The sequence below is a fragment of the Metopolophium dirhodum genome, chromosome 7 (genome assembly GCF_019925205.1).
Source record: "Metopolophium dirhodum isolate CAU chromosome 7, ASM1992520v1, whole genome shotgun sequence".
NCBI lineage: Eukaryota > Metazoa > Arthropoda > Insecta > Hemiptera > Aphididae > Metopolophium > Metopolophium dirhodum.
In genome coordinates, this window is record NC_083566.1 from 23,482,972 (window position 1) to 23,508,206 (window position 25,235).

Sequence of the window (25,235 nt, forward strand, 5' to 3'; positions counted from 1 at the left end):
TTTAAAATTCAAAATAAAAAAACAAATAACGGCTACCTATCTATGATAATTCAGAAAAAATGAGATGATAACATTTTCAAAGAGTTAAAGCTGTTGTGACAAACAATTTTTTATTCCTAACATTATTGTATCATATATGTACCGGTATCTATCGTAGTAGGTTTTTGATTTATTTATTTTCAAATTGTTTGTACAAATAATATTATCAGTTGAAGTTTTTTTTTTATTTTGTAATAACTCTTATAGTATAAAACTTTAATTAAACAAGTTTGAAACGCCATAATTGTCTTTTTTTTAGTGATGCTTTCAGTATTTGGCAATAAATTTGTTTAGTTAGTCGGCTGTAGGCGCATAATGAGTTGGCTTCTAGGGATAAACGCAAGATAGTTTATATTTTACCCTCAAGTGAGACACTCTTTATGGCCATGCTTACATTTTATATAATATACAATGTATAACTATGTACCTACTGAAAGTGAATGCCAAAATACTATGAGTTTAGTTGTAATATTACTCATAACTTCTTTGTTTCCATAATTAAATAAAGCATGTATGTGTATATCACATAAGACTATATCACTTTAATTAATGCATACAGTTTAACTATTAAATAACTTTTAACGTTTCATAGTATTGTTTAAATTATTACATTTTAATAATAATCAGTTTTCCAAGTAGCATAAAATTATATTACCAAATAAAATTTGTTTTTTTTCTTAAACATAAATTGTTAACCAACGCTAATACAATATTTAAATAATATAAATTATAATTATTAAATACTACCTATTATATGAGTGTTCTATATTATGCAGGAAAAACTCAAAATTTCAACAAACCGCTTCGAATCAATTAGCCACAATAGACAGTATGATAGAGGCCATGATAAATTTCTTCAAAGTCACTAGCATATACAAATTATTTTAATTATAAAGTATAAACCAATTTAATTATAAACTATAAAAAATATAATCACAAAATGGTTGGATTAAAATTTGTCTGAACTAAATATTAAAGTATCGAATATGTGTGTGTGTGTGTGTGTGTGTGTGTGTGTGTGTGTGGGTGTGGGTGTGTGTGTGTGTGTGTGTGTGTGGGTGTGTGTTGACATATCTACCTTATGGAGCCTGCAGTATAAATATTCTACTTCGAGGGTGGTTTCTGGTTTACTTTTCAACACGAATGAGAAAAACAAAATACAATTACGGAAAAACTGAAATTTTTATGCAAAACCAGTTTTTAACAAAATCAATTTGTTTCTTTATTGTAACTCAAAAATGAATATATGTAGAAACTTGAAGTTTCACCGAGTATATAATATATTACCATAGCATACATTAGGTATGAAATAATTTTAAATAATTCTAAATGTCTTGTATTTTTCTGTGCTATTGATAGGTGTTTTAAATCGTCGACTTTGATTAGGTTTTTTCGTTTTATGTACGCATTCAATTTTAGTTATTAAGAAAAAAAAAGCTTGGTAATTCAATGCAAGGTTCCCCATAAGTTGTCCTAATTTCACTTCAAACGGTTTTATCTATTTTTTGTAGCTCAAAAAGTTTAAATTTTAGAAACTTGAAACATTCCAATGTTACTTAAATCATCCTTTGTACTCGATCCGATTTTAAAAATATTTAGACCAATGTTAAGCTATTTAAAATAATTGTAGTTTAAATATATTTTTCGTGGGGACTTGAAACATAAACGTATATTATTATACTTTATAAATATTATGACATATTTATAATATTTAGAGTAATTTTACGCTATTACCTATATTCATTCCACGAATCTTATCACATTGTATAACAACAAGTCGGGATTGACTCAAAAGTCAATAACAATATACTATATGATATAAATACCTACATACAATTTCAATAGTTAAATATTAACAATAAAATCAAAGTAATATTTTCGACTATAGTTAATTCAACCTACCGGCTACCGTATGACTTATAAATACATATTATATTATCATAAAATATACTTAGTAATATAGGCTAATATTATATCGATTTTGATCAGAATCGTTTTTCGTTTGCAATGATTTATCATAGAATTCAAACTTAATAGGTACTTACATTAAAGTGACTTAATAAATTCGAGTACACTTGACATAAATTGTGAAGGAAAGTGGATAACTACTTGCCACTTTTTTTTTCACTTTATGCAAATATTACAATCATATAATTACATACGTTAAAAGATTTTTAAAAACTTCCTACCTATTTAATTCAATACTAAAAGACAATTTAAATATTTATATTATTTAATTAGTACTATTGATACGTACCGACTTTCAAATTGTAGAAAATTCAGATGATGAATTGAAATAAATAAATTACAAACTATTGTGTTTTATTGGTCTAATTTTAATATATATTTTATTTAACTGTAAATACTCGAGTGAGTATGTCAAGTTTTTCTATGACGGTAACACTTATAATATTAAATTACGAATATTTTGTCCAGAGATTTTATATAATCACGAATTTCTTGAATTTAGAAGTCTTTTTGTACATTTTTATTTTGTATGAACCAGGGGCATTTGATTTTATTCTAAAAACTTTATTTTGGAACATTCGATTTTTGTATGCGCATTTACTACAAACGGAATAGGTGTTAATTAAAATTATTAATAATTATTAAAAACAAATTATTAATTAGTGTTAACTTAAAATATACATTATTAATAGTAAGAATTTTTATTTGTAGTATACATTATTTATTTAAGATTGGATGTAACATTGAAAGACGCTGGCTCTCTTCTTGTAGTTTAATAGAAATAAATGATCATCACGTTAGCCATTTATCCAATGTTACATCAAGGACTGCTGGCTGGTAACCCTACGTATATATATATTATGCACCCACGTATTATATTCATTATCAAATGAAAGTTGTTGTGGTAAACGGTAACCACGTTGGCTTAATATAACTCCAGTGCTTTCTAATTTGTGTCTTTCCCTGTTTACACCAGTTAGAGATTGCCCATTTCAACGATATTATAGTTTGAAGTTGATCAGTACAAACTACAAATAGAGTAATATTTTTAGGAATATTATATTTATAAATATCAAATTATATAGCAACACATTTAGATTGTAATTAAATAAATTAGTAATGTTTACAATATTTATTATAATTTCTTACATTATAATTAATCTTGCAGTATTAAAATATTACCTATGTATAAAATAAATACTAATTGATATGTCGAACCTGTATGTACGATAATTGCATACGCTGAACGCCGTCATACTATTATATACATCAATAACAATTTTCGCTACTTTTCAGAATATTAATTAAAAAATGAAGTATGGAAAATCAAGTAAATGTGTGCGAAATCTGTTTTTGAAAAAATCAATCTTATATTTTTTATGGTTAAAAAATTATTGACAATATACAAAAAAAAACATGAACATTTGCTTATTATTTTGTAACTGAAAATTCATTAAATTTTGATGCTTGGACATTATACAAGGTTTCTCATAGTTTTTCGCAGAATTTGATACAAAATATTAAAAAATAAATAAATATTATACTTACTTACTTTTTATACACTTTCATTGGTAGATACCTATATTTTTAGTTCAAAATTTTACAAAATTTTAATTATATCTGGACGAAAATAATTGAATTTTCCTCCAACAATTTTAGTTAGTTATTTTATTATAATTCAAATAATATTAAAAGTAGGAACTTTTCATCATTATTTATAACGTATATTATTATTAATTTTTGAATGAGCAATGCAATTTTCAAAATATTTGGACAAATTTTAAGCTATTTATACTACGAACCTATTCGAAACATTATATGGTACATCTGTATTGACTTATGAGTTAATAGCATTGGTATAATGTATTATATTATAATAATCAATAAAATAATGTATGCAAGGTTTTCGATAAAAGTTGGGTTAACTTACCGTACACAACTAATAGAAAAATAAACTATAAAATATCCTTAGAAGTAGATATATAAATTAACCCAACCTAACCTTGCATACAAACTGTGCTCCGCAGAATAATTTTTCGTTTTCTATGAGTTTGACTCAAATTAAACATATCCATTTACACACGTGTTCCTCCTCCCTACCGACATTAACAACGTACAAAACCAATACAGCTAATGGCCATAGATGCCGGGCTTAAGATCAAAAAAAAAAAACATATCCATTACAGTGAACTCAATGACGATGTACACTCTAAACAAAATATATACATCATCAGAATGTCTCCCTTTTTCATTTATTATTATGTTTTTACAATTTAATTATATTTAACAATTGCCACTTTTCACCCTTTCATAGTAATATACATGGCGTGTATAACCCAAGGGTCGACAATAGGTGGCCCTCGGGCCCAATCCGGCCGTGGAGGGGAAATAACTGGATCACCAATAATATTATTTTTAATGCTAATATATTTTTATGTATTTTTATGTTGTAGGTATTTGGATTTAGTCTGGCTTGGCTCCACATGCATTTGTGAAACTTCATTACCCAAAATGACGTTTTTAAAAAATAAATATCGTTTAAGATTAACCGATCACCTTCAAAACACTGCACATTAGTAACATTAACAACATTTTAAAAAACTGGCTATTATTATATTAAATAATTTAAAGAGCTTTAAATAGCTTAAACTGTATTTTTAACACAAAAATTGACTGTGCATTTTATTGTTGTGGTTTTTATAACAATAACTTATATGAATAGGGCTGTATATTATTTTACTATGAGCATCATTATGCATACGTGGGCTATATAACTATTAAGTATCAATTTTAATTACATTTCTCTTTTTTATATGAATTTATTATACGAATAAAATATTATTATTCCAAAACAGTATGGTGAACAACGCATCTACTGTATTTATTTTTGAAATATATTTTTCTGAAACAATAGCTGACTTCAATAATTTATTATTAATGTTAAAATAAATCTATCAACTTTTTCAGCAAATAGTTTATGTAGAAGCGTTTTAAATGCTCTTTTGTGTCTGAACAAAAAACAAATCTTATTAAGAACGCGTGAGTAATAGGTTTATACGTTTCATCATTAATCGTAATTATATTGGATAATTTTAAAACAATGAAATGTCTTTATAATAGGTAGTTAGATGAATTTACACTTCAATTTTTGAAAAATGTATAAATAACCTTCGGTCTTCCGTTTCAACACGTATTATATAAGTCTAATCTGATCGAATAACGTATTGAGATATTTATTTACTATTTTAGTTTTTGTTTTTAATGATTACATAATCCACTCACGTTTTCTTCCAAAACCGATTTTGTTTTTATAATCTATTTAATTATACTGGAATGTATTCTTTAAAATGTATATTATATTTACAAAGAAAATGTAAAAATATGTTCCTAAAATATGTTTTAGACCATAAATAATATCAGTAATACCATTTTATTTCGATCAGACAAGTTCTATTACTTTTATAACCCATAAAAACAATAGTGATTAAAATTTCGGAAAATGTTCGATCTCTACATAGTATACTCAACATGTACAGTGTACACTGATAATATATTAAATAATGATTCAAAAATCACAAATATTTTTTTTAATATTCATATCAATTTATCAAGTACCCATTGTTATTGTTGATCACGGGAATGGTTATAAATTATTTCAAACATACTATACAGTCCATAATTTATTGTTTAAATTTTATATCGTTTCAATTGATTAAATATTTATTATTTATGATTATATGATTACATTATCAGATTTAAGTTGTCCACTTTTTGATAGAAATGCACTGATATTTGACACATCATATTATTTCGAACAGCAAATTGTTTTTATATTTTATACAAAATTACACCTATCCAGTTTTGTCAAGATGAATTAATAATTACCAACATGTATAATAATATGACTTTTAAAGTTTAAACACAATTATATATTAATATTTATGGTATACAATAATACTTATATTATATAAAAAAAAAATGTTTAAACATAAATCAATATAAAATCGAGGATTGTACCATTATACTATTTTTACAAGCGATTATATCATTACCTATGGTATTTAATATTTTTTTTCAATCGTATACAATTTAATACAATTATTATTTTTTATTTTAACCAATTTTTATTTTATTTTTAAATTTGATGATAGGTCTTTATTAGATAAGTTATAATATATTTTTAATAGGTACCCACTGGTTACTGCAATATATTAACCAGTATACAGATCATGATTACTTTTAAATAAATGATAATAATTTATTACTATACTTAGGCTTTGAATTAAAATTATTATTTAATCTTCCTGTCATTACTTTTACCACTAACTAAAGCCGATTATAATTTCAGAAAATATTATTTACGTTTAGTAAGTATATGTTTTAGTTTTAAGTTTTTTTTTATTATTAAATAAACAAAAATTATAATATTTTAATTTCATAATTATTCGTTCGTTCGCTAAATATCAAATACATAAATAATTAATATTGTATTAACTTATGTTAGCTTACATTGTTACTAAAGTATTTTTATTAGTTATTTTAATTTAAACAATAAAATATTTTTTAATAACTATCTTCAAAATACACCTTTGAATAAAGTAACTAGATTCAAAATGTTTTTTTTCTATTTACAATATTCTGTAGCTGTGATCTGTTAATTTTATTTAAACATCACATAATTGTATTGGTAAACCCAATCAATAGTAAATTTGATTTACGATAATTTCACAAAAGTTATGATTTATTTTAATTTTTAACGTCAAATAAAAATAAGGCTGACGTTTAAAAATAGAGAGTTAATGCATTTTAATGAATTGGCGTAAGACTGTTCAAACTACACTTGTATACCCGTTAGTTTGATTAAAATTTAAAACGGACGGTATATAAATGTATGTTTTCAATAAAAAAAATAAAATTTACACTACGCAGATATTATTATATATTATGTATCTTGTCAGAAATTCCTATACTAATAGCGGTCATCTTTTGAATGAATAATACCATAACCTGATTATAAGGCATTTCGTTTTAAGTACCTACCAAACACAAATTGTATTATAGAATGTATATTAAATAACTAGAATATGAAAATATATAAAAGTAATTACAATATTATTATTAGACTAAAATATATAATAGACATAAAATATATAGTATGTACCAACCAATATAAACTAATATTATTAAATGAACAGTAATATGAATTTAATATACCACCAACATCAACAAAGTTTTTTTTTTAAAAATACAATATTTTTTTGATAATATTCCATCATCATTCGTGAAATGAATACCTATGTTTTATTTTTTACATAAACAAAAAAGTTTCCATCAAAATATTGTTGAGCTATCAGCTCACAAGATTAATTTGAATATATTTCATGATTATTTTTTTTTCAAACTACTTATTTAAACAGTGAATCACTAAATAATTTTTGGTGTTGTTCTTGTTAGAATTTTTAATAGTTTTGCCAACATAAATAAATGTTTCCTAATGAGTGTCCGTTTTTAAAGTCTCTGATTGGAACAATGAATGTATTGGTTTTACAATGATGTGTGTTTAATGTATTTTTTTTTATGAGAAACTTTTCACAGTAAATAAAATGCTTCAACCATCAACTATAAGGATGGATTATGGTAGTAAGTTGAACCTAGTTGGAACTTGAGAGGAGGGGAGGTTTATGTTATCATTAAAAAAAATATTGACTATAGAAACTTAAGACAATTTATTATCCACTTTTAGTTGGTTTATAATTTTCTAATAATACCTATACAATATTTTCCAAATAATCAGACCAATTTCAAGCTATTTATAAAAATGTCCTACAAGTGTTTTGCTCGGGCAAAAGCTTGCATTTTTAAAAAAAAAATTCCTCATAAGTTATACTTGTAGCAGTTTAAAAAAGTCGATTAATCAATTTGTGTAATACATTTAAAACATCATATCATATATCATCATATCAACTAAAATGTCGACCATTGATTTCATAACGAAATTAAAACAAATATTACAGTACATTATTTAATATTTTTATTACATATTTTTATTTGAATGGGAATGTTTTCTATCTATCGTGATGTGTGTTTCTTGCCAAAAAAAAAAAAACAATAGTCTGATATTTATTCTTTATATTGGGATAAGAAAAGTTATTAGAAATTATAATAATCATCAAATATTTTAAAACTTGTTTATTTTAAAACTAATTTATCAAAATATATTTTGAATATTTTTACAAAAGGTACTCTATTCATAAATAAATATATTCAAATTAATTTAGACAATGTACCAAATATGTTTTATGAAGTATTTTTATATACTTTTAATAAATTCAAGATTTTTCCGAATATGCAAATACTTGGTCTAACTAGGTATAGTATATTATGTTTTAATTTATCGTGTTTTTTTCATACAAGTTAGGTACCTACCTATATTATATTTTTGTGCATTTTGTGTCTTTAATACAATACTTAGTAGTTAATATTATTAATTAATATAAATAAAATATGAATACTTCTTAAAAAAGATATTTTTCATAACGCTGGAAAAAATTTGGGTTTTAAATAACAAAAAAATTATACTTAACCACTTAATAAAAAATCTTAATTTGTAGACTTAAAGTCATAGTTTACTTCGAAAATTAATCTTATAATTTTAATGTTATATTCATCAGTCTTTTTTATTTTATTTTTTGTTTTTCTTTCTATAATTTAATCTTAAGTTTGTAAACATGTAACTCATTTTCCCCACCACAAGCTACGCTTATTGGGGTAAATTAATCAAATTGTATTATGTATTTATTTTTAATTATGTATGTATTTGATTTTCTAAAAAAAAAAATTACATATTAAAACAATTTAAATACATAAATATAAATATTTAATTAAATATTAGACACACTTATTGTTATCTTTTATTTTGATAACTCTTGTTTTAACATAACATTGACATTAATAATAGTTGTGGTAATAAATATTATTCGTGTTTCTGCAAGTTTTAGAATATTGTTTTAATCTGTCAGTTTTATAAAAGGTCTTGCTTCATAAATGTAATTATTTAATTGAAAAGAATAGAAACTTTTAAAGGATAGATATATTTTTAATTAAATCTAACTCTGGACGTTCGCAAGAAAAGAGTTGGGAAAGTAAACTTAGATGAACAAATATGATATTTTTTAAAAGGTAAATTTTAATAACCTAACCAACCCAAAGTGTATTTTATACAATATATAATTTAACAATATAAGGTTTGTAAAATATTTCAACTATTTTACATATTACTAAAAAAAAAAGTAATTTAATACGATAGGTTCGTATTTCGTTTCTGTAAAATGTAAATAACGCCATTTAACCTTTGTTATAATATAATATCAAATATATTATTATATATATATTATTCGAAATTTTTCTTTTTTTATGTTTATGTGAGTATAATATTAAGTGCCAACATTGAAATGTATACATTACACGATTAACATACGTGAGAGAGTATATAATATTTTTACTGTGAGTATTTTATTAATTCTCATAAGCACAATTAATTAAATTTGGTAAGAGTGATATTTACCAGTGGCATAATACGATTTCCGGCCGATTGATCGGATCGATAGAATTCTAAGCTCATAATAATATACTGTACAACTGAAGTGGGTTTTTTTTTAATCTTTTGTCTCGTAAGAAAAAAAGTATTAAATTATCATCCCGAATGTTCGTGACCCGACTGATGACGCGTAACATAGCCTTTTATAATCCTTTATTTTTAACAATATAATGCTGTCAGCTCAACGTCATATTAGTATATAAAAAACGATATGACGACAATAATTATTTTTAGAAATCAATTTAAAACGAAATGTAAAAAAATATAGGAAATATAGTAAGACGAGAGTGATAAAAAATGAAGGAAAAAAGCTAAATGCGTAGATACCGAAGAGTATCTCCAAAGTATAACTTTTTTTCTTATAGTATTTATAGTGACATATTTAATCTGTAATATTAATTTATATCTCAATTGTTTTTTTATTAGGTACGTCCAAAACGTTATTTTTATATATTATGAAAACCGTCCATATAATCATTAGGTACAATATTAATAAAAAAAATACTTATTTTAAATTGAATTGGTACGTTTCATAAAATATAAGAAAATATTAATTCAAATGTCGGTTAGGTTGAAAAGGAAATTTTGATCTAATCTTGTAAAAACCGTTGAAAATTATTTTGTAAAAATAAAATCAATTTTTCTCTTTCGTAAAGTTTATACTAATACTACCTAAAATTTATTATAGGTCAAAACGTCACTCACCTGAGCGTACCGGTCAACGACACCCTCGCCGAGGTTGAGGTGGGTGCCGGCAGTACAGTTGTCGCCCAACTGTTGTTGCGACTCGACGATCCGCAGCAGTCGGTTGACGATGTCGTTGTCCAGCTCGCTGGCGGTGGCCGCGGCCGTCTGCTGCGGCTTGACCGGCGGCTGTACGTTCGGCCGCAGGTTCCTGGCGTTCCGCGACCGGCCGTGCCGTATGGCCGCACTCTGTCCGTCACAACCGGTGGCCGCGCACTGCAGCAGCACCAGCGCCGTGGCCACCAGCGCGGCTGTGCCCGTGGCCGGCATGGCGTGTCTGTCGACCGTTGTTACCGTGACGGTGGCCAACGCATCGAACTCTGTTGCCCACCCACTCGCCGCTTGTTCGCCCCTGCAGTGGAAACACACGAAAAGTCACACATCACAACAGGGCACATAATTTATCGCATGCATGACGTCCACTTCGGGCTGTACCGTTGTTTTGATCAGTTTGTTGGTAAAAAAAAAAAATATATTGATATGGGCAGCCGTCGAGTTAAAATTTATTTTACACATTTTTTTATTCTCTTTAACTACGTTGCCATCTCAGTCTTTAGTTTTTTAGAACACCATGAAATACGCCCGTCACGTTTGTCATCAAGTGCAAATTATAGTGCAAACTGCCTATTTGACGGTATTTTGTCTTAAGTATTTTATTTAAACTTGAGTCATTCCACTGAGATGGCTACAGTAGAGGAGGATAAAGAGCTAAATCCTCGACACGCCCATTAACAGTATTTTTTTCTATGTATGTTGCTTAAATGAAATCAACGATCATTATTAGTCCTTGAAATCATAAACTATAACGTTTCATATAAGTTATCAATTTATGTACGACCATCATATCATATCATATCATGACAAATTAATATACAAGTGATATCACAATTATTTTCACATTATCTTTAAATTTAGCTCCATCAGTAGGTACAAAAAAGATACAAAAAACATAGGTATTCATGATCAGCCATGATAGAAGAATCTATACATAACTAGTTTCAATGAATTTGGAAAACTCTATACCTAGTAAAAAATAATTAAATTATGCTGTATGGAAATATTAAAAATAATCCGTCCAAGAGGATTCTGCAGTTGAGTGACTGGACAGAATGTTATTTTTCTTACAAGAGGACTCCCGCATAGCAGGCCAAACTTGTGGATCTGATTCATCTGTTAAGCATATCATTTCAGACTGATAAAAATATGCACAGGATCGGGTCCAACACAGTATAATATCTCACAATCTTGATACCACACTTCGACCTAATCACAAACATGACCTAAAACTAATCAATTTCCTCAAGCAAATTAATTTATACAATATCATCTAAAATAATAAAAAAAATGTATCATACAAAAAAAAAATGCATAAAAATTTAAATTACATGGAAGTTAACAAAATTTAAAGATAATGTAACTAATGGCCTTTGCTGCTGAAGTTGTAACTTGGATCAATAACAAATAATATATATATATTAAATAAAGATACACATACCTATATTATACTACAAGCTGACCCGGCAATACTCCTCTATTGCAAGATTCAGTAGTATTGTTTGAAGTTTTATTTTTTATTATATATATATACATATACATAATAATTATGTTAACATTAATATTATTATTATTATTAGCTTTACCCAACGCGCATTGCCACGCCTCCATTCGAAATTCGTTATAACTATGTTTATTTTACCCCAAGTTAGAGGGTATCACTTGTTTTGGATCATTTTTTTGTTGTATATTTTTGTTCATTTTCTTTGAAAAAGCTTACAATTTAATGCTTCGTTTAAACTATGTCTGTGAAGTGCTTTAGGAAACAAAATATGATTTTGTTTTTTGTCTTGTGCGTACACGAATTAATCAGAAGGTTTTCTGGTGCGCACATGTGAAAAGCATAGATTTTCAATATGTATCCGCACGACCACACACTTGTTGTATATATTGTCCCTATATGTATTGTTGATAGCCATTTCAATAATGACAAGTCATTGCGTACTCGAGCGGTTTCCAGTCTTGCTTCCCGATGCTTAATTGTTTCAGACGAACGGGCGTGAGCATCGCGTACTTAAGCGTTTTAGCGAAGCTCGTGATTAGTATTGTGATCCATATTCATCTGAGCTCGAAATGAATTGATTTTCGTTTTGTAGACATGATTGAAAATGTTAATATTGTATATTATAATTTATAATGCATTGATTTATCAATGAACTTAAATACACCCATTACTGTGACCTACTCAATGTCTCAATGGCGAGGTACACTCGACACACTCTGTACAGCAGAGCGGTTACCTATACTTAATCATTTTTTTATATTTACAGCCACTCTCTTAATTTACTTTACAATATGCCGATATTCTTATAAAACTACCATGCAAGATATCGAAGAATTTCATTAATATCAAACACCAAATAAGTTTTACATTTCTTTGGAAAGAGTTGACTATAAAATATCTTGATGTACTATTTTACCATCGACTAAAATTTGTTTAACCTAAAATATAATTTGTAAATTATCTTATTAGAAATTATTTTAATAGTTCACATAGCTTAAACATAAGTTTGATATTAAATCTCTTAGATTTAACTTATTCAGATTACTTTCGTAATTTAATGCAATAGGTTTTTGCATATTATTATGGCACCTTGGTGTTGGGCTAACATACTCTACACATATCAATGTTTTGTACTTTTGTCTATAATTTATCATTAATTTGTTAGTTAAAATTATCTACATCTATACTTATTATATAAAAAGGAGATATTAGTTACCGTTGTTGAGGGTAATCTCTGGAACTACTAAACCGATTTCGAAAATTATTTCACCAATAGAAAGCCACATTCTTTGTGAATGTCATAGGCTAATTTAAAAAAAGGAATTGATCACCCCCGGTAGGTGCTCAAACAAGAATTTTGAGATTTACGATAGAAATTTTTGTTTATTAATGGTTGCTATGGGTTATAGAGGTTGAGAATAATATTTATTTATTATTATTATATTAATAAGTCTCATTCGTTTCAATCAGTCAAAGTTACGATCAGACGAGTACATCAACTTACCTGACGCCATCGCTACTGAAGGAGACGTGGCCAACATTGGTCGTTTAACCATTCTCTCAGCTACTCATGTTGGAAGCCTACGCATGATGCATTCAATCGTGAATTGTAACGGGAGCAAGACTATGATCGAGATGAGCTGGCTGAAAGAGTCAAACAAATATACCGAAAAAAAGAGCCAAACACCATCTTCCTCTTTTGTTTAACATAATCACAAATCAGTGGAAAACTATACCAATAATTATACCACTAAATAGTTATGGTGAAACTTATTTACTCGATGATGGTTTGAGTAAATAAGGACCGAGGTGGCCGAGCGGTCTAACGCGACGGATTCGGCACAGCCGGTCCGAGTTCGATCCTCAACCACCGGGCGGCATTTTTCTCCGTGCAAGTCACGGTGTCCGGAGAACAAGTGCCGCCATCCCCCCACCCGGGGCACGGCAGAAACCTACGGGTGCCCCATTAGAAATTCTGCCAAAACACAACACACACGTGTACCAACCTACCCAATTTAAAGACCTACAGTGCCCTCCCCTACACCCAATGGCCTATGTTGCCGCGGGTTACCCAATAAAAAAAAAAATAAAAAAAAAATCAATATTATCTTTTACACTATTATAATATCAGAATAAAAATATAATCGTAAATATAATCTATTTAATCGTGTTGTTTATTCATACTAATTTTTGAACTCAAAGTCAAATAATTAGATGTATATTTTTATTACATAAATTTCCATTTAGCTAATTTTGATAATTTAATTAACTATAAGAAATGTATTAATGATATTTCCTCCTGTCTTTAGTTGGTAATTATTTTCATAATGTATTCTAATGTTATATAATAATGTCATTATAATTCACTCTTTACTATGAACTCGGCTTATCCGTATTCAAGCATAATATACTTAGTAGATGCGATTGCAACTTATGTATTTTTTGATGTTTTATTTCTATATTGTATGTTTTGTTGCTGCAATTAAATATAATATTATTATTATTATGTATTATAAATTATTATTTTTTTTGAGACAAATACCCAACCTTAATTTGTATGGTCTTGTGAAAGCGTGTCTTTTTGATTTGTATATATACTAGAGTTGGAGTTTGGAAAAAAAGTAAGTAGAATAAGCAACAGTGAAAAACACAAGTCAAAAAAGCAAAAGAATAAAAAGCAAAAAATAAAAATCATAGTAAATAAATGCTATTGTATAAAAAGCAAAAATAAAATTACTATTAAAACTGAAAAGTATAACGATGTAACGTTCGACCGTTCATATTGCGGCTTAATTGTATAAACTAATAGTTCTCAAATTAGGAATAAGATATGAATACCAGTTTGATATCCAAATAGATAAATCAGACCGTCAATAACGTCTTTACGTCTACAAGTTACATTATGTCCTAGCTTGTATTCATGTTCCAAGCAATATAGTATAATATAGTATAATAACGGTGCGTTTTTATTAGTTAAAATGTCTCAACAAATACCTCTAGAATTAATTTAATCTAATAAAAATACAGATAAATCGTGGTATACTAGACACATGTATGCAAAACACTATGATATATTGAAATTCAATGTTTTAGATGCTCCACAGCGTATTAAGTGTCCAGGAAAATGAAAAATATTTAAAAACAATTCTACTCAAACGCCTATTCCTGTCTCCTTCCTAGGTAAATCCACCTGACACCCATGAAGTTGAAGTCAATAAATGTTTAGCGTGTATGAAGTATAGGCTGCAACTACATCGGCAAATCCAGCTGAAATTTAATGCAATGAACATGGAAATTTAGATCGCCAAACTTAAGCTCAAATGCCATCAGAATCAATAACTAAAAGAACCCTACACAATCTACGTTCTAAAAAATAATACAATAAAATAATATTAAGGATGTTTAAACCACAGTAGCTTATAATATTATTATAAGGTTTAAATAATTGTTTAGTAATTTCTATTTGAAAATAATTTAAAATATTTTTCACTTTTTTCCAATTTACTTTATTTATCCTTTACTTTTTAATCAATTTGCTTTTTTAATTTGCATTTTTTACTTGATTTTTTTTTCGTTTGATTTTTTTAATTGCTTTTTTTCCTTAACTCACTAACGTCACTGTCGTTAACAGTTTAATATCCCTATCCCTACGACTAGAGACCAAGGGTATTTTTTTGTGTTTGTTATTTACTGTTATAGTAGGCCCAATAAACGTTCGTATCAGAACTCTTAATGGTAATAGTTTATACTTAATCTCATTTTTTACGCCAAGAACAAATGGAAAAAATCGTTTTCTTAAAATATATAATGTTGTTATTCATATTTTGTTAGACCTTCAAAATTATCCATATTTATTTTAAACATTGATTTGTGAGTCCGTTCAAAAATAAATTAATATAGCTGAAGGGAATTTTTAAATTTGAAAGAAAAATCCAACATTTATACCTACGTCGTTTTTGTGGACATAAATAATTAAGCGGAAAATCCTACAGACATAACCTTACCAGTTACCTAAATTAATCTTACCACATGTGGGTGTATTTTATTATTAAAGCATTTATGGTTATTACACAAGTTGTGGTTTTATATTTTTTTTTTTTATTAGATTTAAACTCTAAACTCTTCCAACTCTTTTTATTTAAAACATGTGTGATTTATCAACACGCGTAAATAATGTAATATGTTTTCAGTATGCAAATATTATATAATATTATGGTACTATATACGTTTTAAAATTGTGCATACAAAAAACGTCCACTCTGATGTGATTTGGTACACCTACTTTATACCAACATAAAAATAAAAAGCTCTTGTAGTTTATTAATTTATTATTGTAAGTATTCGGACATATGTTGAGACAGCTAATAGTAATATACACAACGGACGATATTAGTAATCTTCTTTGCGTTTAGGTATACCATTAAAAATCGTCTACATACGTTACACACCTAGTATATACATATACGCATGTGATTTGGGTAAAATATATTTAGCACACGCGTACTTACAGAAAAAACCAACCGTTAATAAGTCGTGTACATATTAATTATGGATGAGACATGAGATATTATAGACGTTGCCCAGAATTACCAAATTATCGTACAATATTAACACTGTAATGTATATTGATATCTATACTAATATTATAAAGATGAATAGTTTGTTTGTTCGAACGTTCGGTTCAAATTGAGCCCGGGGAGGTGCTCAAATGGGGTTTTTGATATTTACGATGGAAATGTTTGTTCATAAATGGTTGCTTTTGGTTATAGGATGAATAATTAGTAGAAATAGTATTTATTTATTATTGGTTGCCATTGGTTTAATCTGGCAGATCAGGTACAAGTTGTTATTTTTTACCAGCAACGAAGTGCACAAGATCAGCTAGTAATATTATTAACTTAATAATGTGTATAGCTCGTGTACAAACGTGTATAATATTACTATAAAATAGTATACGTCATCGATCTGCGAAAACCGCAAATTTTGGGATTCCGCTAATATTATATAGCCGACTTGCGGTGTACAACATTGACAGCGATTAGAAGTTATTATGATCGAGTCGTCTTGTGATGCGTTATTAGAGTTATTACTTATTATAAGCATAAACACAGGGGTACCAACACTCCTACGCCCCTCCCGAATCTTCGCTAATAGATTGCATAAAGTTCAATAATATTATTTCATTTTGTACTCGTCGTAAAAATAAAAATAAAAATGAATGTACGTTAAAATAAGGCTTATAGACTTTGAAACTATTGAATCGATTGGAACCAATTCTTATATAGCTTCGTTTCACAGCCCCCCTATTCACACAAAAATTTCGTTTTGGCCCACGAAAATCGAATATTTTTTTGTGTTTATAATAATATAGAGTTGCTATTGGTAACTTTTAAACGAACCATATATAATATATCATATAACATGTGTCTACGAAAACAGGGTACACAGAAAAATTGAAGTTGTTGCGCATCCGCAAAATACAAGAGTAAAAATTTGTAAGCCATAAGAAATTATGATCCAATAGTTTAGTCTCATGTCCCGCAAATGAAATGCAAAAATATGTTAAAAGTAGTGTGTAATATAGGTAACTGAGTTATAAATTGTATACACAGAGTATACTCTATTTTTCAGATAATATGTATGTAAATTAATGTATGCTAACAGCTTATGTACTCAAAAACTACTCAAATGATTTTGAGAAAAATTTCAAATTGTTCATAGAGATATTAGGAAAGTTTAGTGAGTAGTTTGAACCACGTTCGGGAATATACGAAGTGCTGTGTCCAATCCGCCACGGGCAGATTGCCCATCTCGGTCGAATTAATTCACAAAGCGAGGTACACCGATGCCGATTGGCCCGTGAACTGAAGTATATTAACCTGAAACTGTACGTACTGTTATATATTATATTGTTTAGCAAAACTTAATATTGAACAAAGCCAGAAACCTTCAGATTTTTAATGGTTTGGATGTAACAGAGGTATTATTAAATACATCTAAATGTTTTACCCTAAATTGAGAAATTCAAGAACACATAAATACAAATAATGCACGTATTTTTATAACTCAAGTCTTGATATTAAAATACGTTAAATACACCTATTGTTTGTTATTTATTATTAGTTTGACAACTATTACAGTTACTTGTATAATAATTTTTTTTGTTTTTTTTTTATTAAAAACTAAGAAAATATTGTCATTTTACTAACAATAAGAGTGATAGTTACTATAGTTACCACTAGTGCTGAGATTTATGCGTGATAGAAAAGCCAAAATATGTAAATGTAACAAATATGTTATGTATATGTATATAACTGCTACAACTGAAATACATGATGAAAAATTCAAAATATCTATATACACAAAAAAATTTGGTATTGCAATATTGAACTAAACAATATTATATATTATATCTATAAACAATTGAATCAAATTCCAATATTCATTATCTCACATGTAAAATTTTAACAAAACAGGTATATATTTGTAAATTCTTATAATTCCAAAGTAACACAATATCATACTAATAGTTACTAATAGTGTTTTAAATTAAATTAAACATAAACGCAGTAACACTTAACATTTAATATTTTAATATTTTTTAAGTATTCCTGAACATAATATTATTCGAACAAGTGTAGTGCAGGGGCGCTATTCGGAGTATCGCAGGGTATACATTGGCGGCCCTATTTTTCACCGTATCATATTGGCCTGCCTTAATTTCATACTGGCGCCGATACCCGATGTATCAGTTAAATTGAATTAATTGAAATAATTAATATAAGCAAAAAATATTTTATAAATAAAGGGATATACTTAGATATTGAAGAAAGAAAATATATATTAATGAATAATGATAATATTATACTTTTACCATAGTGTTATCACTTAAAATATTAATTATTTTTCATCCCTAATAGTAAGGTCAGAAAAAACTCCAACATGGATACATTTCAATTTTCATTGTTATAACTGTGGCCTGGTGGTAGAAAAATTTGGCCTGGTAAAAAATTTGACAGCCTTATTTTAAAACTGAAATGGCGCCCCTGGTGTAGTGTACCCTACTCGTTAAGGGGCCTCGTTGTGGAAATTATTAAAGGGGCAACATTTAGGCGATTCCTAATATTGTCATAGCCACCCGGGATCTATGTGTTAGTTGTAAATGATTATTAGAAGGGGTGAAATTAAATGCGGGTATCGGCAGTTGCCGCGCACGGGGTGGAGCCGCCGACGGAAACCTCTCTCGTACGTGCATGCACATGTCAACAACTCGATAACCATATAAATTTCAGTATACGAATTTTACAAAAACATACTTATTGTTTTGACAAAATTAAAGTTAGTTAACGTTGTCTGATTTGGATTCTAGAAATATATTTGAATTCAACAAAAAACTGACTGCAGATCATACAAACAATTTTCCGTTTTTAATATTAATTGTAATTTTAATTATGATTTGAAAAAGGTCATATTTTCAAGTTTTCAATTACAGTTCAAAATAACATACAATTTAGTTTTTACAAAGTGCTTCGTAGAATATATAGACAATTTGCTTGGAATTTCAAATTTTTTTTCAGAATCATAATCGGACAACGTTAACTAACTTTAATTTTGTAAATACTTTAGATCTTTTCAGCTAAAATTGACGGCAGTAGCGAGGCCCCTTAACGTTATGCCAATATACAATAGTGGATAATTATGAGACGCATAATTAATATAACTGACGTATTTATATAAGTATATAATATAATATAACTATTAGCTGTATTACGCTATTTTGCGCGGGTTAAAATTAATCTATCTTTCTATAGTTTTCCGTCTTGCTTCAGTTGAATATAATATAATAAATTATTATTATTATTATTTTGATAAATATAGTTTTAAATAGAATCACGATGACGTTTTATTTTTGAGTTCAATGATTTTAAATTGTTATGAAACTAACATTTCGCAATTTAATTAAATTTATAAAAACAAGTGGGTATTATTTTATGTTGTACCTATTGCATATTTATCGCAATACTGTCAATACCTAGTTATAGGCAGGTACGATATAGCACCTATATTGACTATCGATATTTTTAAAAGTTAAATTCACTTATATTGCTCTGTTCTCCCATAATATGTATATTCGTATAATATTATAAAATACTGGTTTTTAACGGGCAAAAGTAAAAAATCAACGGGTGGCAAATCACTCAAATCTGGTGTTACCGGACCAATCGGTTTCACGACGCCCATTTTCCCCTTATCCGGAAATTTATGACTGATTGACGGAAGTTGTGCAATGCACTGGAACACGATCTCGTTAGTTTATATTATTTTTCTGAGAACAGAAAATATCATGCTTAATTTAAAGATTTCAGTTACATTCTACTTTGAGTTAAAATGTAGTTCATTATTTTATGGTTACCAATTCACCATCAGATTATAGGTATGATATTACTGTGAACCGATTTGTTAACGTTCGACTAACAACAGTTTTATGTGCCAATACATACAATTTCAAAATTCTGACAGATAAGTAAGGTGGAATGACAGGTTTTACCAAACATATTTGTATATTATATTTTATTATATTATGACGACCAATTATTGAACATCGACCGTTATTCGTTAGTATAGAATAATTTATTACCTACCTACGTAAAACAATACCGTCCGATACGTTGGTTGTCGTTTTATTAAAATGTTCATACGAAAAAAAATCTAGATATCGATACAACATTATTAATTTGTCGTCAAACAATAATAATTAATAATATTATAATAATATATTGTATTATTATGTGCCTGAAACTTTTAACGGCATATTGCACAAAACGGCGATGATAATACTATTACAAATATTGAAGATAATTGGGATAATATAGTTTAAAGATATTCTGCAATAATGGATCTTCGTGATAGATATCAATCCAACATCAGAAGAAAACAATTTATTTTTCACGCACACAAAATTCAGAGTCATGTAATTTCAATCCTAATAACTATTTTTGTACGACAACATAGTGGAAACTATACACAAAGTATAGCTAATTTTCATTTCTGGGCTGATGATTTCTCGATTATATCAGTTTGTCAACTGAAAAAAGTCTGATCGATTGCAAAGACTACATTGTTCCGGGCCACAGCAAGTTTTTTTTTGTTTTATCGCATTATTTATTTTAATAAAAGAAAAGATAGTGGGCAGATACAATAATAGGGACAAGACTAGCCGTTGTGGTGGAAAATAGAATATAACCAGTGGTGGGAGGGTATTACTTGAGGTAATAGGCTCGTACACAGCAGTCACTATAATAAGATGTTACTATAAGGTCTCAAGAAAACTTGAGACGGATAAAATTGTTCCAAACACCGCGAAAACCGAACGAAATTACTATAGTTGGCAAATCCCTAATATGCTGCAGTGTTCTCAGGTCTTGTATATCCAGTATACGTGACGAAAAAGGTGAAAATTTCTGCGGAGACGGAATTTTGTCGCTATTGGTTTTCCGCAAACCACAGAGTTATCAGAACTCCGGCAGAGTTGTACCTGGTAGTTAATATGTTTGTGAAAAGTTACTAAAAAATTATAGTCTTTCGCCAATAAAAACCACAATTTGTGTGTTTAAAAGACAAGGATATTATGATGCTTAAGTCCGGCTTTTAGTCGATACAAATATTTCGTAGTCCTGGAAGGGTACGAAATCTGAAGCTGTATATTGTCAAATATAATAGGAAATAATATAACGTAATATATTGTGAACAACAACACACATTTTATAAAGATGCATATGATACGACTCCGGAAACGGAACCATTTTTACATTACATCAATACAATTATTCTCACATAATAGTATACATTATAATAAATATAATATACTATGTACATTGTACATCGTACAACATATTTTATTTACAAGGTTTTATGTTTTCTCAAATGTCGAGATTTTTTCTTTTATTGTACTGGTTGTACTAAATTATATTTCTGATGTGTCATACCTAACGCGTTCTGTTTGAGAAGGTCTTAAATCTTAATGTTATATTTTATTTAGATATATTGTATAATATTTACAATATACATCTTGAAGATAGCATTTCTTCATCAGACTATATTCATTAGTCATTAAAAGTATGTGAATGTTACCAAAGAATCATTTCAATTGTTGGAAAAACAGATGAATAAAACTGTTGTTGAAGACAATTAATTAAAACATTGATGAATAGAGAAAAGTCTACTGTTTTACAACAGTATAAATTGTTAACATTAGGTCCTCTATAATTCCAATAAAAGTCACTAATAATACATGAAAAATCCTTTATGCATGAATACTGTTAACTTAAAAGTACCTTCAGAAGAAAGATAATAACAAATAAAGAAAATCTGATAATCACTATAGAGTATATTATAAACTAAGGGTTTTATATTTGATGAATTTATTCAATGATGAGTAAAAAATACAATGAATAACATTTGTACAACTTAGTAAAACTTATTACTTCTTATGAATTTGTCATGTACATAATAATTAATTTATATTATTATCAATAAAAGAATATTGTTTTTTGTAATTTAGTTTAATTGAAATATTAAATAATACATACTACTTATTACTATACAATTAAAAGTATCTCGTTATATTTTTCTCATAAAATATGAATAATAAATACTTATTGGAACACTTAAATCTAAATAGTATATTATAGTAGTAAGATTTATACCTACTTAACAGATAAAAATATTTTTATCAATAGTGGTATTAATAAGTAACATGATTGTTGATAAAACCGGAAATAATCATAAACGATCAAAAATATTTGGATAGTAATAGAGTTCTGCATACAAACGTGTTTAATAGATTGATATAATTTGAAATTAAATTTTTTTTTAATAATGTTAAATTTATCCAAACCGATATAAATTATTTAATCTCATTACGTAACAAAATTCAATTCATAAAAAACAAATTTGTCTTTCTATATTAATAATGTTTATAGACTTATAGTTTAAAAATACAATGTACCTAAATATGTTTAAAGCTACAATGGTGTCTTATCATTCATTCACCTAGTGTTTACTTTAGAGTGTTCTGATCAGTATAAAATGGTTATCTAGCTCTATATTATTATAATACATTGCATTTTACGCATTATACCACAACTAAATGTTACTTAAACAAATCGAGTGATTTTTACCTTGATGCAATTGTTAAATACACATTTATTGATATCATCAATATTTTATTTTTTTTTTCAACATCTGAATAGATCAATAAATGTATTAGTTTAATAATTTTTTTTTGTTTGTTTTGTTTTTTAATTTATGTCTATATTGTGCTTAATATCCAGATTTAGAGAAAAAAAAAAGGTTCAATCTTTAACTTTGACGGTAGTTTTTGTAGTGAATTCCATCTATAAATGGGTATTTTAGTGGGAGATGGGAGGGGCTAATCTCAATATAGTTCTTTAGAGGAGGGGGGGGAGTTGAAAATTGTTCATTGTTATTCAAAATAATCAGTAATTACAAAAAAAAAACTGGGATATTTACGCAACACCGGTTTTTGACAAAATCGGTATTGTTTTTTTGTTGTCATTTATTCAGAAAGGAATACCCAAAGGGACTTGAACATTTCATTATTTTCACAGAATATTTATATTAGAAATCTATATACATGATATAAGTTTCAAAATACTTTGGTTATTTTTGAGATATTTATAGATAAACGACTTTTTCAATGTTTAGATACTGAGCGGAGAGATGAATATATTTTATAATGATGTATTTGTTATTATTTTGGTGTAATTCTAAAAAAACAACCTTAAATCCTAAAATGCCTGAAATATACACCGAACTTTTATATTGGCATTTTCTAAACACCATATCAATTTAAAAATATTTTGACTCGTTTTGAGCTTTTTATAGACATTTTAAATTTTTTAGTGTTTTTTTTAATTTTATATGTCAATAAAAATGTCTTCATTGGGTTGAAATATTTAAAAATGTAATACAATAGGTTCCTCATAACTGTCATAAGTGTTGTTATACTAGCAGTTGAGAAATATTAAAGATTGAACAATGGGTATATAACAATTTTTTTTATAAGTATTTAAAATTAATGTTTGGATGGAATTAGATATTTTAACAAAAAAAAAAACGATTTTAATAAAATTGTTGTAATTAAAAAAAATATTCGTGTGTACTTGAAACTTTTAAAGTTCATTATTATATATTTAGATTTTATACACACAATAATATTGTCAAATGCAATTTTGTTGGAAAAAATTAATTTAACCTACAGTAGGTTAAATTACTTTAAACATTATAATAATATCATAAAATATATTTAGTAATACTATAGGCTGGCGACTGTTTTTGCTCGTATACCTACCATGGTTTTATATCGTTAAATTCAAATTTAGCCCATCCATTACAGCAGAACGACTACATTGGTTTTGATTTTTCACTATTTTTTAATGTTTCATGATTACATTTTTGATTCTAAACAAAATTAATTGATATTAATTTTAATATATTATAATCACAATTATATTTTGTATATGCGTCAATAATATTTGTCAAAATGGTGTAGCATGTTTTGAGTACACATGTACAATTTATTATAAGAAAACAATGTTTACTCGTGCATTAAAAACAAATGATAATAATAATATATCAAAAGAGAGGAATTTGTTAGTTATTTACTGAGTACAAGTAGTTATTATAATTGCAAAAATCGTAGGACGGTTACATCTTTGTTTTGTACCTTTAGCTTCTACATCTATGTTATTCTAAGTATTTCCATTGTAAACTAAAATTAACTATAAGAAAACGCTATTATATTCAATATTATAAAAAGGAAATTATAATCTACGGTATTTACATTTGACATACTATTACATACTTTTGCATACCATTGCACGTAGTAGAGATATTATTTGCTCAGTCATAAGATAGTAATAGTTGAGTCACATTCTTTACTGGGTTTTATGTAAATAAAATACTAAATATTAATCAAACACTATCGTCATCACTCCTTTGTATACCCACCCTTAAGCAACTTACTTTTGTTTTATTAACTACACAAGACGTACCTATGTTTTAGGTAAAAATATAATGTAAATATTTAAATACAATAAGCGAATAAATAATTAATTTCTAAAATATTATAATATTTATTTGTATAACGAAATATTATATTGTATATTTTATAATTATTTATAAAAATATAAGGTTTTTTAATCTCGTTCTATAAAGAAAACATGACCGAAAAATCTTCACTCGAAAACTAATAATGCTCGCGGCTTGAATTAATTTATACCAGACACTCTTACGATGAAAACGAGA

The 25,235-nt window shown here is 27.3% G+C and overlaps 1 protein-coding gene across 2 annotated transcripts in view; it reads right to left on the minus strand.

The window, feature by feature from the left end:
• Positions 1-25,235, minus strand: part of LOC132948850 (probable G-protein coupled receptor CG31760) — a 181,240-nt gene that overhangs the window by 144,507 nt on the left and 11,498 nt on the right. The window contains exon 2 of one of the 2 annotated variants that reach the window (XM_061019511.1): positions 10,310-10,700. In XM_061019511.1, coding sequence (XP_060875494.1) covers positions 10,310-10,618 — 309 coding nt within the window. In that variant the 5' untranslated portion in view covers positions 10,619-10,700. Of the gene's footprint in view, positions 1-10,309; positions 10,778-25,235 lie in introns of both variants that reach the window. The other variant, XM_061019512.1, reaches the window with a different exon arrangement.